General features: G+C 36.9%; 2 protein-coding genes across 3 annotated transcripts; one reads left to right on the top strand and one right to left on the bottom strand.

Annotated features, from left to right (window-relative positions):
- The first annotated feature begins 342 nt into the window (after positions 1–342).
- LOC140978867 (30-kDa cleavage and polyadenylation specificity factor 30-like) lies at positions 343–6,926 on the top strand. 2 transcript variants are annotated; one of them, XM_073444115.1, is made up of 7 exons: positions 343–844; positions 1,280–1,663; positions 3,248–3,410; positions 3,543–3,656; positions 4,415–4,483; positions 5,218–5,254; positions 5,854–6,157. In XM_073444115.1, exons 1-7 carry the CDS (start codon positions 459–461, stop codon positions 5,913–5,915), a joined length of 1,215 nt encoding a protein of 404 aa, XP_073300216.1. In that variant the 5' UTR covers positions 343–458; the 3' UTR covers positions 5,916–6,157. The 2 variants fall into 2 exon arrangements, with proteins under 2 accessions (XP_073300216.1, XP_073300210.1); XM_073444109.1 differs by having other exon boundaries at positions 344–844; positions 5,218–5,304; positions 5,854–6,926.
- A 6,422-nt stretch (positions 6,927–13,348) lies between these two features.
- On the bottom strand, positions 13,349–18,316 carry LOC140978857 (U3 snoRNP-associated protein-like EMB2271). Its single transcript, XM_073444098.1, has 7 exons — positions 17,742–18,316; positions 16,445–16,787; positions 15,527–15,751; positions 14,910–15,126; positions 14,614–14,789; positions 13,961–14,026; positions 13,349–13,807 (listed from the first exon to the last, which is right to left on the bottom strand). Exons 1-7 carry the CDS (start codon positions 18,176–18,178, stop codon positions 13,730–13,732), a joined length of 1,542 nt encoding a protein of 513 aa, XP_073300199.1. The 5' UTR covers positions 18,179–18,316; the 3' UTR covers positions 13,349–13,729.
- Between the last annotated feature and the right edge of the window lie 588 nt (positions 18,317–18,904).

Genomic DNA, 18,904 nt, shown 5'->3' with positions numbered 1-18,904 from the left:
CAGAGATTTGCATACAACTTGCAAAATTTTCGTTATTACAAATTATTTTAAGAATTAAATATTTTAATTATATGTGTTTTTTGCATGCTAGTAAATTTATCAAGACACTGATAGACTCATGTAATGAAATTATGAAAAATGTATAATATAAAAATAATAAATCAATGTTATTTATTATTGGTAAACCTTCTGTGAAACGTGAGATGAAATAAATATACTCTGCGATTTATTTATTTATTATTTATTATTATTATTATTTTATTTCCAACGGTTCTAACTCTTTAAGGGTATGTTTGGTGTGAGTGATAAGTTAAGGATAGATTATTAATNAAGGGGTTAAGCCCTTGTATGTTTTAGGTGTTCTGATAAATTTTCGTTCTTTTAGACCAAACAAGGTACAACAACTGAAGCACAAAGTAACATCGGTAGCAACTGCAAAACTCCTCGATCGGTCCGAAATGGATGATGCAGAAGGGGGTTTAAGCTTCGACTTCGAGGGCGGGTTGGACCCGGGGCCCACACACCCGACTGCATCGGTACCCGTGATCCAATCATCGCCGGACCCCACAGCGGGTTCTGCCTCCGCCGGACTCAGTACCAGTAACCCTTCCAACGCACCGGTGCCAGCGGCGGAAGGAATTGGTGGTGGAAGACGTAGCTTCCGGCAGACGGTGTGCCGTCACTGGTTGCGATCGTTGTGCATGAAAGGCGATGCCTGTGGATTCCTTCATCAGTACGATAAGTCGCGGATGCCAGTTTGCCGGTTTTTTCGTCTGTACGGAGAGTGCCGAGAGCAGGATTGTGTATATAAGCACACGAATGAGGATATCAAGGAATGCAATATGTATGTCTTTGGTTCCGTATTGCCATCATTGTTTTGTTTTTCCCTTTTTGGTCATGTAAAAATTATATTTCTCTTGCAACTTAAATGCTACCGCTGTAAACGTTACATTAAATTTTGATTTTGATTTACTTTATGTACCATACCACATTACATTGAACATGGTATTGACTGTGTATCAGTCTGAAACCCTGCTGTGTAGACTAAGGCTAATGCGTATTGTTTCTGGTCATCCCACGGGGGATCCTGGTAGAATTTTCACAAACAATGTCTATGTATTTTTATTGTTATTTTGTTTCTAGATACTTATCATCTGTGGTTAAGCAACGGAATGACTATGATTTCATGGGAAAAAAGATTACATCTTTGATTCTTCCTTTTCATGGTTTGCATCATCACCACTTCATGGTTTTTTTTTCTGATTGGCTTTGTTAACAGGTATAAATTGGGATTTTGTCCAAATGGCCCAGATTGTAGGTATAGGCATGCAAAGCTGCCTGGACCTCCACCTCCTGTGGAAGAAGTTCTTCAGAAGATCCAGCAATTGGCTTCTTACAATTACGGAAACTCAAACAGATTTTTTCAAAACCGTAATACTAATTATGCCCAGCCAGTAGATAAACCTCAGTTTCCACAAGGACCCAATGATACAAGTCAATCAGAAAAAATTAACACGACAGGGGATGGTAGTGTGCATCAACAACCACAGCTAGGACTGCAGACTCAGCAGCTGGGTGGACAATCTCAAGGACAGATTATTCCCAGTGGCCAGCAAAATCAAGTTCATAGGACTGCAACACCCCTGCCCCAAGGAACTTCTAGGTCCGTTCAGAACAAAGTCTTTAATTAGGTCACCAAACAGTTCATGTATTTATCTATGGTTGTTTGTTTAAGAGATATTTACAACCTCAGCTGTAGTTACTTTCTTAAGGCCATTGTCATGGACCTTAACTGCTTTCACATTCTCAGTTTCTTCCTATTACTCTCTGGTCGATGTATTTCTTAGTTTTGGTTGTTTGTTTTTTGTCTGATTTTTGTTATTGTACACTCTAAAGAGAATTAAATTGATGCACTAACCCTTGTCCATGCTCATAAGCCCATGCAATGCTTTTAGTCAATAAAAATAGCTTGTAGGTACTGCAATTTTTAATAGAATTGATTTGAATTCATACAATTTCTTGGAAAGCAAATATCCTGGTACATTACTCTGACAGTAGAGGAAAGAAGCTTTCTAAGACAAGATATATGTTCTTCTAGCCACCCGGATTACCTGGTCGTAAAAGAATGAAAGAATGAAAAAGTTTATTTTTTCATTTTCTCTTTTTCTGAGAACTTTCTTTTCCTATTTTGTCACTTATTTATATAAATTTTTTTATCCAAAAGTGTTTTTTAAATCATATAGTCGGTGGGTTTCTTCTATTTAGAAGCTTCCGTTTTCCGAAGGACAAAGACAGTTAATCTTAATTATATTTGTAGAAATCAAGATTCTGATAATAGCAAGTGGAACGAAGATAGAAAGATAATAATAGAAGACTTTCTACGCTCCTCTTCTCATTCTTGGTAGACAAATTGAGTGCTCTCTTGGACTAGAGATGTATATTGATGGAAAATAGTTTTTTGTATATGATAACTGATACTTTCTGATTTTGTATTATATTGTGTATATGCCCAATGATATTTATAGCCTTAGGCAGTTTGTGAATATTTCATAATTAATTAGGCGTCTTGGTTACCGTATAATATTTGAATTTATAAGTGGATGACTTGCATTGAAACTTAAAATTATGCCAGGATAATAATGTTAATTCACTCATTGAAACCTTGGTGGCTAGGAATTCCACAGGATAATTCTCATTTGAAAATAAGTTTTCAGGCTTCATAGGAAAAAGATTTCAGTCACGCATATGGATTGTTATAAATTACAATCTATCTTGTGGGAAGATGGAGGAAAAGGGTTGGGAAACCATATTCTTTTGTGATGCCTGTACTTTTTCACTAATGTAGGAAATCAAATACGGGAATGTCCCACATGAAGTTAAATGTACCACCGGAAGAAATGAATTAATGTTTTCGATCTTAAGTTTTGTACAGCATCATGTAATGATCTTTATATTAGGTAAATATCCTTGTAGAGGTTTTTAATCTGAACCTGTCTTTTCTCCGTCCCTTAATCTCCCAACTATCAAACCACTCAAGATAGGTTTAATCAGTTGGGGCATTATGACCACTTAACTCTCTACTCATGTAGTGATCTTTGTATTAGGTAAATATCCTTGTAGAGGTTTTTAATCAGAACATGCCTCTTCTCAATCCCTTAACCTCCCAACTATTAAACCACTCAAGATAGGTTTATTCAGTCGGGGCATTATGACTTCTAAACTCTCCATGCTCATATGGTTATAACAGGTACTTTGTGGTCAAAAGTTGCAATGTTGAGAATCTGGAACTCTCTGCTCAACAAGGTGTATGGGCAACTCAGCGAAGCAATGAGGCTAAACTCAATGAAGCTTTTGACTCTGTTGAGAATGTCATTTTGATTTTTTCAGTCAACAAGACTAGACATTTTCAGGTGGGTTTTGTATGTTACTGATGACCGGTGTAGTTCTTTTTAATATTAAAACAAAAATAAGCTTAGGCTCGTTCCCTTATTTTAGTAATGGCACCAATTTATTTTTATAGTAGATATATTGTGGTTTACTAGGGCTGTGCAAAGATGACATCCAGAATTGGTGGCTCCGTCAGTGGAGGAAACTGGAAGCATGCGCATGGAACAACTGCTCATTATGGACGAAATTTTTCTCTCAAATGGTTAAAGGTCCTTGTTGTTTGGAAATGCATTTGAAGTTCAATATATTCTCATTTTCCCAAGGATCATTAGTATTCAATCTATTCTTCTGAGATGAATGAATGAGATTCCTGCTGTTTGATTGATTCTTATCATCACCTTTCTGAGGCACAGCATTTGTCTGGTCAAGTAGCTTCAGTAACCTGTGATATGCATTTTCTTGGTTTGATGATTCATTTATTCTCATCAGATTGTATCTGAGGCTTACATCCCAACTGATGTCTTTAGCTTATTATGACCAATTTCTGGTTTCTATTTATGTCATTAGAAGTCAAATTCATGTTAAATATTTTTTTTAAGAGTAATGTTGGATGTTAACAGATTCTTCATATTTTATGATTTTTTCTATGCCCTCTGTTTCTTTGAGCTGTTGTACTTCTTTGTGTCGCATTCTTATCCTAATATGCAGCAAGTAAAGTTAGTGATACTAGGTCCTTAGTCTTCATAACATTTAACTAATATCGTGTATGATTTTTTTTAAAACAAATATTTCCAATCCGATTTCTAGCCCATCATATGTTAAAATGTGAAAAATAACGTCGAATTCGGCTCTGCTATACTGATTATGGCACCACCACCTTCATTAGTATTTTCATTTCTGCAAGTCCATGGAGCCCTTTTTTGTGTGTGCATTCAGGCCGACTATGTTTTGCTATCTGATGAATCATTAAATGCATTTGTATTAGCAAATTTTTAAGCAATAACAAGCCATACCATCTTGCTTGCAGCTCTGTGAACTATCCTTCAACAAAACTCGGCATTTGAGAAACCCATACAACGAGAACTTACCAGTGAAGGTACTTACTTTTCATTCATCTGTCTTGCTTATTCTTTAATATAGTTTGAACTTTTGAAACTCTATATTTTTCTTATTTCCAACCATTTGATTAGGGGATATGAGTTGATAACTTCCAAGGATAGCTTGTTGTATTGAGGGGTTAATAAAACTCTTTGATTCCCTTAGATTATGCTACATTGTAGTTTTCGAATAGTGCAAAGTTCTTAATCTTGTTAATGAGGACCAATTGATAAAAAGACAGCATTTCAAGATTATCAGTTCAATATATCTCTGGGCTAATTCCTGTCCAAAGGTACTAATTCTTGTTATTGATCTTGAAAGCTTCCAACATAGGTCAAGAAGCTTATCAATGTTTTGATTATATCGGTGCTTGGAACACAAATTCCTAAATCAGAATATCAGATTGATTTTTAATTGGAACCTTAATTTGTGGGCTTCTTGTGGAAGGTTATGTAATGAGAGGGCAGGTGAAGGCAATTTTTTATTCAAAATATTTCCTAAGTTTGTTGTTCCCATGTTTATCTTAGTCCTAGTCACAGTGATCATGCATACAATCACATTCAATTTTCAGTTATTTTTGATGGTTTGTAGTATGTTATCATTTATTTTCCTACCTCATTTTTATTATTTTATATTGTGTAGCTGCCTTTCAAATTCCTGAATCTGAGCAACTTAGCATGCTCTGTAGATTTACAGAATGTTTTTGAACATTGCTTTGTTATTTCACTGCAGATAAGTAGAGATTGCCAAGAACTGGAGCCCTCTATTGGTGAGCAGTTGGCATCCTTGCTCTACCTAGAGCCAGACAGTGATCTTATGGTATTTTTTTTAATCCTTAAAAATTGTATTTAGAATATTTACAGAATTGTTAGTACACCTTTTAGGATCAATCTGCAGACATTTTAAGCTTCCTATAATCCTATCCATCCTCAGCTCACACTGGCTTCATCATTTAATTATAATATCTTACTAACTTGACCAATGAACGTATCAATAATTTGAATATATTTGAGCCAAGTATCTATTATTACATTATTTTGGCGTCTTGTATTGACCATTTGCAATAGTGTACCAAATCTATTACCTCTAAAAATTACAAATGCCTTCTTATTGTAAATAGTTAGTCCTTGGTTGGAGATTTGGCAGTTTATGCTTTCCTGTTAATATATTCGATCTACTACTTGTTTTATGAGAATGTGGCAGTTATTGGAAACTATGCTGAGGCAAAACCACCTTGTTCTGATTTACATGTGTTTTGAGAAAGCAACATGACTTCATGAGCCGTGCAATTGTATAATTTTTCAATAATAAATTATGCAGTTTAACTGTTTGAGGTAATACACCCTCGACTGAAATTTCTTTTCCCAGGCTGTCTCTCTTGCAGCAGAATCAAAACGAGAGGAGGAGATGGCACAGGGAGTAAACGTTGAAAATAGGAACGAAAACCCAGATATTGTGCCCTTCGAAGATAATGAGGAAGAGGAAGAGGAAGAAAGTGAAGAAGAAGATGAAAGCCCTGGACAGGTCTTTGGAGCTCAAGGCAGGGGAAGGAGTAGAGGAATGATGTGGCCTCCTCAAATCCCTCTTGCACGCGGAGCTCGGCCTTTTGCAGGGGCTCGAGGTTTTCCTCCTAACATGATGGGAGTTGATGGATTTTCTTATCGAGCTATGAATCCTGATGGTTTTCCTGTGCCTGATATTTTTGGTATGGCTGCTCCCCGTGGATTTGGACCATATGGTCCTAGGTTCTCTGGTGATTTTTTAGGTCCTGCCCCTGGTATGATGTTCCCTGGTCGACCTTCGGGTGGATTTGGGATGATTATGGGTCCAGGGAGGGCACCTTTCATGGGTATTGGAACTGCTGCCATGACTAGAGCCGGTAGGCCAGTTGGTATGCCTCCTTTTTATCCACCACCTCAATCACAACTTCCTCAAAATTCTTATCGAGTTAACAGAGATCAGAGGGCACCAACAGGTTATAGGAGTGATAGCTCAGATCAAGTCAAGGGTCCAGAGATGCTAGGCTCCGGCAATGGACCAGAAGATGAAGGGCGATATCAGCAGAGCGGTAGAACTCAACAAGATGATCATTTCAGTGCCGGAAACTACAGGAATGATGAAAGCGGAAGTGAAGATGAGGCTCCAAGAAGATCTAGACACGGAGAAGGAAAGAAGAAGAGGCGTAGTTCGGAGGCAGATGCAGCAGCCACTATCTCCGATGAACCCATCCACTGATAAAGTTGCCAAAATGAAGCCTCTGTATTTGTTTGCTGTGAGAGAGAATTCCTCCGAGTGTTCTAGGGAACATAAATTTTGCGAATGGGATGTCACTGGTAAAATTTTATTCAAAAGATGTCAGCAGGCCTTCAAAAACTTCATTTCAAAATTTTTTATTTGTTGTTGAATTATACACAGCAGTTATTATCTTCACATCGATTTTAAGGACTTATGTGAACATATCAAATACATTATTTAGAAATCCTTAATTTACAGTTAAAGGTCTTGCAATTCTCATTAGCAGTGTACCATAAACATAGATGTAGTTAATTACAGAAGTCGAAGCGGGTAAAACAAAATGGTGACTTAAGTAACTCAATTTACAAATTTGACAACAGAAACCGAATGGACAAAAGCATTTTTAAATAAATTGCACCTTGGAATTACAAGGTGTAAACAAATTCTGTAAAACATTGTTCATTTCAGCAGCGAGTATGGGTTTACCTAGCTAACAGTATCGACACCAAAAAGGTTAGGCTACGAGTGAATTCATAGTCAGCGGTTGGCAAAGGACAAAAGGAACAACTTAGCTCACTATTAGAATCTACAATCTATTTTTATCTCGACATTCCACATGTCGAGAAGAGTCTTCTGTTCCAGCATGAGAATCTACTTTTCTAATGGTTTGTTAACTTCAGCAATTACTTCAGATTGTGAAGGGTTAGCATCAGAGACACCATCAGTTTGATAAATATGTACCGGCCCATCAGCAGAAGCTTGTGAAGCATCCGTTTCATCTGGTCTACCATTGGCGGAATGAGCTTGTCATTCCACGTGAAGCTCACCATTTGGTAATGAGCATTGACTTGAGTCAGATAGATGTATCAGCAGAATTCGTGGTTTGCGGCGAATCAACTGAATTAGAAGTTTCCCTGCACTCAACCCACTCATGTAGTCTGTTAAACCCAATAGATTTGGTTTCTTTCTGGTCGGACTCATGCAGAGTTGGTTTGGTTTCAGGAGGTTCAGCACTTACATCCTTGTCTTCCTCAACCACGACATCATCACCAGCTCTAACGCTTACAGCCTCATACTCATCGATGTTGGGGGGATGCGGAAGCAATTGATCCGGTTAAATAATCATTATCTATTTTTTCGTCCTCAAATGCAAACCAATCAGAGTTCGTGAAAATAGATCCACTAAAAAGACGGAGCAAAAGTCAAGTCATAACCACAAGATAAAAATGGAAACTGAGATATTATAATAAGATAAAGGGACATCATGCCGTGCGAGAACTTGGAATAAAATGACAACTGGCTCCAATAACAGAACTCACATAAAAGACCAATCTGGGTCATGCAAATCCCTTCTGCCAGCTCTGAAGCTGATTTGTAGCATAGTATCATGATTGCTGTTGATATGTCATATACCATAAAATTACACCTCAAAAAATCTTCTGTTTCCAGGAAATATAAATAGCCTGTACTCCATTACGTTAAATTTCGTTGATCTTGAAAAGTATTGCACATAATTACCTTTTTTAAAAAAAAATCATAATTAACCAATTTTCTGTTTAGAACATAGCATCTCTACAAACAAACTTCATCTACCATGAGATAACATACTCATTGACACTACTTTTTCGGGACGCCAGAAGCAATTCAAAAAAGAGAGATAAAATTAAACAAGCACCCAGCAACGCAAAGAGTGTATTTTCATAATTTCACGGGTATAAATGAAATCAACCCGAATCAAGCTTATTCAATTACCTTTCTTGGTCATTTCCCAAACGAAGTGAAGAAATGACAACTTCAGCAGATTCATCGTCAAAGTACACATCCTGCAAATGTTAAAAGCTAGCAACTTCATCATTAAAGTTCATGATGTTGACAGCCATAAAGTGCATAAACAAGTTCATTTACAGGGTGTGCATGATGAAGAATCACAGATATCATGTTACTCAAAATGAACTTTCAAATAATGTAGAGCGGTCAGTTGCCACCAATACAGTTTGCATTTACACATGTGAGAATGCATAAATTTGTACACAGCATTTTAATCAGAGAAAGAGAACATGATTAGCTTGGAAAAATATTTTCCCACCCACCCGCCCATCCAGCCCCATCATGTTCAACAAACTGACTATGCAACCATGACGAACATTATTAGAAAATGCAGCAATTGAAAGAAGCCTTGACACCATATTTTAAAGCTTGTGTGCGTCTCAGAGAGAGTATTGATGACAATACATAATCTTCATTAATATTGGTAGCATATCACAAAATGAACTCGCAATCAAAAAAGTCAATCTGTAGTCATAACAATAAATGATCTTTCACTTGACTGACCATTTTTGTTGATTCTAATCCTAATGTGGAAGTCAATCGCATTAGGCGAGGACTCGACCCAAATCTCACTCACTCGACCAAAGAGCTCGACCCAACAATTGGTCGATGCTTGGGGTTTCGTCGAGGCTTGGGGTTTAGGCGAGGCTACTCGACCCAAATCTCACTCACTCGACCAATGAGCTCGACTCACCAGTTGGGTCGATGCTTGGGGTTTCGTCAAGGCTACTCGACCCAAATCTCACTCACTCGACCAAATTTTTGACAATAACACGACCCAATTTTAATTTTTGACAATTAATAACATTTTTTGTGCAGATTTACTTCCTCACGAAACTTGGAAATGATCAATTCTTTGATTCTAAGTTAACTTTAGGATCAAAATATGTTGAGATTTCTAAGAAAATAGTATCGTTTTTGAATAAAAAGGAAATGGAACATTTGGTCCAACTTACACAATTTGGTAATTTAATTATATGTGCTAAAGATTATACGAATTCGAATCAATTGTTGTGGTTTTTGATGAGTAAACATAGTTATGATAGTAGATGTGATGAATATTGAATGATATATCGCAAACGACCCCTACGGTTTTCGTTGTTAGAGTATTGTTCTAAATGTTACCATGTGATACCTGATGATGATGAATTTAGGCTTATGCATTTTGGTGAAAGAAGCAGTATATGTTTGGGGGAATTGATAGCTAGAACTGATGAGTATGAGAATGAGTTAGGTGAAGAAGTAGATGTGGAGAAGTTGAAATTGGCCGGTCTTTTTTCGTGGCAGCTGTATTGGGTCGACAACGAAAAAATAAACATGATACACTGGACTCAGAGTGGATTAGATTAGTTAATAACTTTGATAGTTTTATTAACTATCCATGGGGTAGAATATCTTTCGAGGAAATACGTTATGGATTACGAAAAATCTCGAAACTAAGTTTAGAAGCTATGAAAATTTGGTCGCACGACGTGGGAATGATCCAGACTTCAGTGAGTGCGGTAGCTTCTATATAAGTGGATTTCTTCATCCTTTGTAGGTAACTAAATATTGTTCATTTTATAAAATATTATTGTTATTTTTTATCATACTAATACATGTGTTTAACTTTTTTGTGCTAGATTTTGGCGTATGAATATTTTCCAGCAATGGCTGAAGTGTTTGCTAGACGTAGGGAAAGTCCCAATGTACCGATACGTCGGATGTGTCATTGGTTGACTAGAAAATGGAGTAAGAACCATTCATCTTACATTGATGATGTGAATAAAGCATTTAAAAATATATATACCAAGGTAAATACGAAACATTCATCTTATTTACTTTTGTATTAACTAATATATTTTTGGTTAACTAATTTTCATTATATTATCTAATGTTAATAATTAATATAAGATATTTTGGGGAAACTTATTCCCATCACGGATGAGCTGTTATCTGTGCACTATATGACTGGAGATTTTGTTGATTTTAATCCTAATGTGGTCTTCAATCGCATTACATCAAAGTAGTGTGTAGTCAAGATCCATTGGTCGACCCAGATGATGAAGTGTGTATACAGGTCGAGGATCGACGGTTTTCCCAACCATTGACATACACATATTCCAGGTCATCTCGAGATAAAGTCCGAAAATCTTCTTCGTCATCCAGAGATAGTGGTCCTTCACACAGGAATCAACCGTCTTCCATTGACAAACACGAGACATACATCTATGCATACAGATCATACATCTGTTGTAGATATATATGAAGTCCGTCTGACAAGTTTGGAGGATAGACATACGACGATACAAAGGGACCAAGCCGATGGATTTTCTCATATCATGGATGTATTGAAACATAGCAGATAGATATCTCGAGCTTGAAACATATGTTTGGGAGATTGCCTTATGTGACTGGCGATGTTGGTAAGTTTTATCAATATTTATATGATTTTTAACTATCTTGTTAGCTTAAAAAATGACAAGATTGTATGTATTATTCTCTCAGATTATAGCGAGATATTAAGGAAAACACCTGAAAAACGCCATTTATGAAATCGGAGGAGGTGGATCCAAATATAGGTGCATACTCAATTGTACCTGAATAGCCAAGCTCAAAGGTAAACTCAACTCCGAGTTCAAAAGTAAGATTTGGGATCGGCTGGCAGGATCTTGGGAATTGATATCAAACGTGACAGAAAGTTTAAGAATTTGTTCCTGTCCCAAGAGGCCTATGTGAACAAAATCTTAACTAGGTACTCCACTAGCTCAACATTTTAAGCTTTCGAATGCTAAAATCCCAGTGATCCCACGGGATGAGGATGAAAGGAAACACATAGAGAAAGTGTCATGTATTGCATGGTGTGCACCTGACCAGATTTGGCGTACATTTGAAGTATAACAAGCAGGTTTATGTCTAATCCCGAGACAAAAACATTGGCAAGCATTCAAGTGGATTATAAGATACCTGAGTGGAACCAAAAGTGCTGGACTCTGCTATAGTGAAGAAGTTGATCCATCTAAAGTGATTGAAGGATGCTTAGACTCTGACTATGAAGGCTGTCTAGATTCAAGAAGATCACTTTTTGGATACCTGTGAGCTGGAAGGCCAGTCTGCAAAAGGTGGTGGCCTTGTCTACAACGGAAGCGAGTATATGGCAGCAACAGAGGCTATAAAGGAAGGGGTATGGCTGCATGGTTTTATTAAAGAGACAGGTATATGTCAAGAGGTGATGATTGTATATTGCGACAATCAAAGTGCAATCCACCTCCTGAAGAATTCAATGTTTCATGAAAGGTCTAAGCATGTTCGAGTGCATTTCATTCGAGAAGTCATTGCTGGAAGAGTAATCAAAGTGGAAAAAGTAGCTTCTGAAGAAAATACAGCAGATGTTTTCACAAAGGTTCTTCTTGTTGATCAAGATTGCTTCGTGAATTCTTTATTGGTTCCAGATTGATCTTGTGCAATCTTGGTTGATTTCACTACAGGGTTGTTAACAACCATCTTCCTCTACACCGTATTACCACGTGCTGTGCTATATTTGGACAACAATAATATATCTGCCAACAAGTGCAGTCCAATCACGATTTGTGCATTAGCAAGAAAACAAATACAATTATTGTGCCACGTCACATTGAAGCACAAGTATACAATCCCATAAATTCCACATTTAGGACACAGTCGAGAACCATAACCCCCGTTATACCACCAGTCAGTAACATCTACATTCCCCCAAGAAACGCAAAATTACCCATATCATCGAATCCAATGACAAAGAAAAGCAAGCCAAGAAATAACTTTTATGCAATAAAACAATACAAATATTTTTCTCGTAAAAAGTTATGTGCACTTACTGGAGATACGGCGGAGAGCCCAGCCATATGCCCAAACATGGTTAATTTTGAAGAGTGATGATAGAATTACAGATCTATCAACTCAAAATCCCTCGCTCACACGCTCGAGTTTCTCACAAAATGATCTTCACAACAACTTGGACTCAAGAAAACTTCGGAAGGAAATTTGAACCAAAATCAATCCAACCTTCACTCCAGGGGAGGAGATACAGGCCAAAAAAAATGATAATCCTAGTAATCCTCAGCTCCATATATATACATGCGCGAACTTATAAACGAAAACAAATGTTCATTTATTATTTATTTCTTATCATATCGTCATTTATGATAATTTGTGTGCAATAAATATATACTATTTTATTATGATACTTTTTTTTTTGAATGATTTATGATACTATAGAATAGTTATCTCAAATATATAAAAAAAATTAATAATACTTTTTTATAATAAAATTTAATCATTTCGTATTATAAATTAATATTCAAATGCTAATATTTTTTAAATGTAATAATTAATTAAATAAACTAACAATTAGTATTTAAAATAACAAACTCTCAATAGCAAAGTTCATCCTCATCTACACTGAATCAACATCTGACGCGATTTCTTCGTTACCAGATTCAACATGGTATAAATCTTACATACATGTCTTAGATTCGAAAAAGTTTTGCGAGATCGAAAATAAATTTAGGATTTGTTGACATTATTATTTCAAAAATAATTATAATAACTTATTATACACGAGCATCGCATTTCTTTGTCAACTAATACATAACATCAAAATACGTACATAATAACTACCCGCGACGCAAATAAGTCAATTGAAAAATAATATAGATAAAAATTTATTTCATCCCATCATATATTACTTTTACAATCTACAAAAATTAACTAAACAAAATTTAAGTACAGCTTCAGGCTGTACCCGTGGTGGTGTTTGGTTCAAAGCTTCTTCCGAATAATGATAACCTCAGATTCCGATTACTTTGCTGATGTAAAATGTACTAAAAACAAATTATTAGGGGTAAAGAACTTCACCCTTTGGAGACAATAAGCCATTGGAGATGAACTCGTTCGACCCAAGACTTGCCGGTATGAAAATGCTCTCCTCGGAAACGAATGACTGACCAATACAAAATCACCCACTTAGTGTGATCAAGAGGTAAATTGTCGAAGCCAATCACACCAGTTATCGTGATCTTTTTTTTTCAGAACTTAGGCTGATGAGATCAAAATTGGTAGTTGGATAAATAACTCCCAAATACTCGGAACATCACAATCAACAAGGGTAAAAGATACCCTTTTTTGCTATAGTGTAATCAAGCGAGAATTCAAATTTTGAATTGTGTCATGAAAGCACAAGCGGGTGTACTGAAACTCCATTTCTAGCGGCAGAAATACGTCCCCACCTACCTAACCGTGGTTCCTGTCCAAAGAAGACACACTTCAACGTTAGATAATTGGAGCAACTATCAGCTATCATGATAAACCAAAGTCTGGCTACAATTCAGGTTCCATAATAGCTTTTTTAAGACAAGTTCGTATAGCTTTGTTGCATAAAGAGAAGAGAATGCATCACCTGCCCAACTCCGGCAATGAGAAATTTTCCAGATTTTGCAAAAGTCAAAGAATTTACAAATCCGACCTGCCATACATTGAGATATAGGATAAACAGCAATAGAAACAAGTTAATTGATGTTGGATAATCAATCCCCAAGGAGCCAACATTCAACAGGATAAAAATGATGAATCTATGGTTAAAGATGAAGTCGCAAAATATTTTCATAGATTTGTCATACGAAACGAGTAACTACTTCTACTCTAGAGTTTTAGGTTCAAGCATATAAAAGACAAAAATTCTACCCATGAAAACAAGCACAATACTAAAGTGCCAAGTTGAAGGTCTTATGATGGTTCAGACAACAAGACAAACAATTCTAAATATTCAAACGCCCATGGTACCCTCAGCATGCATGTATTACGCATCATAAGCACACAACGAGAATAAAGAAATCAAATTAAACACTAACACCAGACATAAATTAAATCCAAAGACACTAAAATTTGAAGATGGAAAGGAGAGGCAAACTTTTAAAATGTTAGATATAAGTTGTTCAAGTGATATCCATGTGATTCACATATTCACATCAAATAAAAAAACAAAATTTAACAATGACAAATTAATAGATATAAGATTGCAATATAGTCACAATAGGACACAATAATACACACCAGGGGGAGCTCAAACAAAGGAGATATGCCTTTGGATTCATTCTCAATTTTCCAAAGCCGTACCAAACCATTTCCAGCTCCCGAAGCAGCAAGATCACTGTTTCTGCATACAGTGATTGAATTAACCCAAGAAAGAGCTGTGGAACCACGTATCTCTAAATCTAGGGCATTGTTTTCTGCAGAAGACCAATTGCAATGAGGGACTTTGTCAAAGCGTCTCATACTATAACCACACAACTGATTTAGAAACACGAAGTTTTGAACATTGAGATGAATGGTATTGAAAGATTACTTGCCTTTATGGCCATTTGATAGCCCGTTATTTTCACAACTGGAAACAGTACTTGAGGTATGAGCATTTTTTACAATATGAACAGGCTTCTTGCGCAGTACATTCCAATGCTCGATGCTTCCATCATCGGAACCAGACAGGAATTCATCATTACTAATAAAGCAGCAGCACTCAAGGGAAGACGCAGAAGCCCGAAATATTAATTGTGATTCCTCCGGAACCTATTTTTCCATATACCATAGGAAAGACAATCAAATGATAAGAATAAACTTAAATCTCCACTTATACGTCTAATGAACTTCAAATGAAACCACAGCCAGGTTTAAAGAGTAAGCAATGATTAAGGAAGCAATAGAAATATTCAAAATTTCTTACAATTTCAGAATGGGCACTATGGCTTCATGTCTGAAAGCAGGGAATAAATGTGTCTAAATTGCATCTCTTATTTTTTATTAACTATAGACGGTGTGAATTTTGTCCCTTTTTATTCTAATTGTGCAAAGTTTGCAAGGCAATGTCCCCACAAGAGAGAAAATATGCAGCACTCAACCTTTTCCAGAAGCCCAAGATAAGATCGTTCTCACTATTGTTTCAATCTCCTACCAAAAAACTTGATATTACCTTCCACAAGTGCATGGTCCGGTCACGTCCAACAGTCAATACACGTTCTTTCCTCAAGCTGTCAATTGTTAACACCTCACTTTGGTGTCCAAACAATGTGTTTATGTAAGTTCTATCTTCTGCATTCCAAATTTTTATAGATCTATCAAATGAACCAGAAAAGAGTTCTGAAGACCCCTGTCTAAATGTTAAGCATGAGACAGGTCCTTTGTGTCCTGGAAAAGCCTGCAAATTATGAAATTGGTGAGATATGCCATTAAATTACAACTTAAGTATTTCAGTGGAATATTCTGTTTAGAAATAGAAACAGAAAAACATGTGTCTGAGCTACACTGATAGTGAATAATCAACATCCATAAAATTCATTAACTTGTTAAAAGATGGAGATCTTTTAAAAACGGAATAACAGGTTTTGTTACCAGAACGCCGAAATAGAAGAACTAATAATCCACAGGCTCTAAAGGAAAGTCAGTACGTACAAACAATGATTGTGGAGAAATATCTAAGGTATTTTTTTTGTCACATGTTCCAGCCCCCCACCCCCCTTTCAAATTCTAATAAGTGAAACCAAATGTTATAGTCTTTCTTCTCCCAAAACATAACTTCACACATATTACATCTCCCAACATAATAATTACTTTTAAATCACAATATACCAGTCCCTAGAATGCTCTATTACCATATTACTACACTTCTAGTCTAATCTGATAAACTGTACTTCAAAGGTTTAAAAATACCGTATAACTTTAGAAAAACTATATACACCTCAAATGACATCATTAACTCAGTATATTCTCGCATAAAATGATATCTACTAGAAATAAATTCTCTCCCAGAAACTAAACCAAATATGGCGCAAAATTTCCTTCACGGAATGTGCTAAAATTTGAACATTAGGACGGGATCATCTAAAAATACCTGAATATGCTCTCTTGTCCGCACGTCCCACAAATGAACATGTCGATCTAAGCCTCCACTAGCCAAATACCGCCCATCAGAGCTAATAGCCAGTGCTAGAACACGCTTACTATGCTTAGTAGCTCGACCTTGTGGGTCTTTTACGCCATGAGACTTTAGAACTTCATCACTAGGCCATGTATACTTTTCAGTTTTCGCATTAATAATATCCCAATGTTCAATGGTACCATTTTTAGAAGCTGAAAATCCTCTCGAGTCATCCTCAGATAGAGCCACAGCAGTAACAGGTTGCTGGTGTTTTACAAGAAGCCGGAATCCCTCACTTGATTCTGGCTTTTGAACCCTGCGAATTAACATGCACATATCAATTACATTTGGCAGACATGACATAAAAAGAATTAAATGGAAGTTCATCATCATGTACGCTTGTACATAAGCATATATGAAGGAACTAGGCAGTAGTCGTGGCTTTTGCATACGAGAGATGGCGATCAAGATGAGAATACAATATGCAAGCCATGTAGATAGGACCAAATTGCCCAGATTCATAGAAACATGCCATAGCGACTAGCCTATTCAATATCTGAGACTATCTTGTACCAGAGAGCCCGGCGTAGAATACTGCAACCAAATTCAACCCAGTGCTTCAAAACACTCAGCATCAGTATTCTCTCGCCAGTAAAAAGAAATTGATCAAATGAAAAAAATATTTCATTACATTGGCTCTGGCATTGGAGTATCTACTAACCCGATCCATGTGACGATCCGAGGAGCAAAAGTATGTAATTTGAATAAGTTGACATGCCAAGAGCAACGGGCTCCTGTGGGATAGTCTAGTCCCCAACATAGATCACAAAGTTGGACAAGTTTTGTAGAGAAACACAGATTTGTACGCATGAACTTATATTTAGGAATCTGACAGGAAACCAATCAGCTATTGACTTTCGCCCGTACTTAAAAAAATTAATAGTAGCAAATAGAAATATCTAAAACTAAAAAACTTACTAAGATATCTCCTGAAAATCTGATTTTTAGGACCCCGTCACAAAATACACCAACATCGAATTCCAATCACTCTATCACTCAAAAGACAAGAGAAAACATGAGATAACAAATTCAGCTATGATACTCCAGTATAAACTCGCGTATTTAGCTAAATCATTAGTGTCCCAAACCTAATGCTAGGTAATTAAATCTTCCGCTAACATTCCAGCAACAACACCAATAAATGTGTCAACGACTACTTAGGAAAAAACCCAAACTTTCAGAATACAAAACGTACAGTAACAAGCAATACCTTGCCCCAATAGCTCTGCGGAGGCGGCCGCTCTCTTCCAGCTGCTCCTGCTGCAAAAGCTTCGCAATAAGTGAATCCCTCTCTCCCTCCCTCTCCGTACGAGCTTCATCCCCGTCCTCCAATATATCTTCTTCTACTTTTCTCCTTTTCTCCAAGACTGCGTACGCCAACCGCTTCCTCATCTCCGCCGGCGTCTCCTCTATCTCTTCGTCCATCTCCTCCGCTCGCCCCCTATCACCATCCAAATCAAATGCTTCTCCTTCATCATCACTGCTTTCAATGTTTTCGTCACCTCCATTGCGAAACTTACGGCGCCGCTTCGGATCAGAATCTTCGAAAAATGGATCCCGTGTAACGGAGAACTGCTTCTTATTGCTAATCGTGCGCTTGTTCGGCTGGTCCGAAGGTTTCTTCTTCTTCAAATGCTTGCCTTTCATGGCTGGTGATAGAGGATGCTTGTATGTGTTGCAGCAGCCAAAATCTCGAATGCTCCTCCGTTGGTGGCTTCGGGGGTGAAGTAAAAATTTTATAGTCGATCCACAGAACTGAGGTTTAGCTGTAGGGTTGACGTCCCCGGATATTTATAAAAATTGCAATTTAGCCCATAACTTAATCAAATTAGAATTGTAGACCACCAACAAAACTGAATGGCCCATTATAAGCATCTACTGGACTTTACTGGGCCTCGTGCGATACACAATTGGGCCATCAAAAAATTGAAGCGTTCAATATGCAAGAACCGTAATTTCTTGAAGGCAAAATGAACAAGAGCGAAGAACTGGATGGCGAGAGAAAGGGTGGAGAAGGCGCTTCAGTATTCGTACAGAGGCCGCCGCAACAAGAAACGGGACATGCGGTCTCTTTGGATCCAGCGAATCAACGCTGGCACGAGATAGCACGGAGTGCGTCGATTTCTATGCTTTATAACATTTATTTATTATATTTCTTTACGGGTTTGAAGGTTTGTTATATATCTCCGAACTGTGTTTCAATGTTCTTGGGTTTTTTTTATTCTTTTGTTGCTTTCATTGAGGAATGGTGGTATTTTGAATTTGGAGTGTATTTTTAGTGGGAAATAGTTGCAAGTCTGGCAATATTAATTTTTTAATTCAGAAAAAAAATCATTTTCATCTTTATATTTTTAAAAATCGCCAGTTCTGTTC

The sequence above is a fragment of the Primulina huaijiensis genome, chromosome 1 (genome assembly GCF_012295235.1).
Source record: "Primulina huaijiensis isolate GDHJ02 chromosome 1, ASM1229523v2, whole genome shotgun sequence".
Taxonomy (NCBI): Eukaryota; Viridiplantae; Streptophyta; class Magnoliopsida; order Lamiales; family Gesneriaceae; genus Primulina; species Primulina huaijiensis.
Note: the sequence above shows the minus strand (reverse complement) of the source record. Positions and strands in the feature narration are given on the sequence as shown.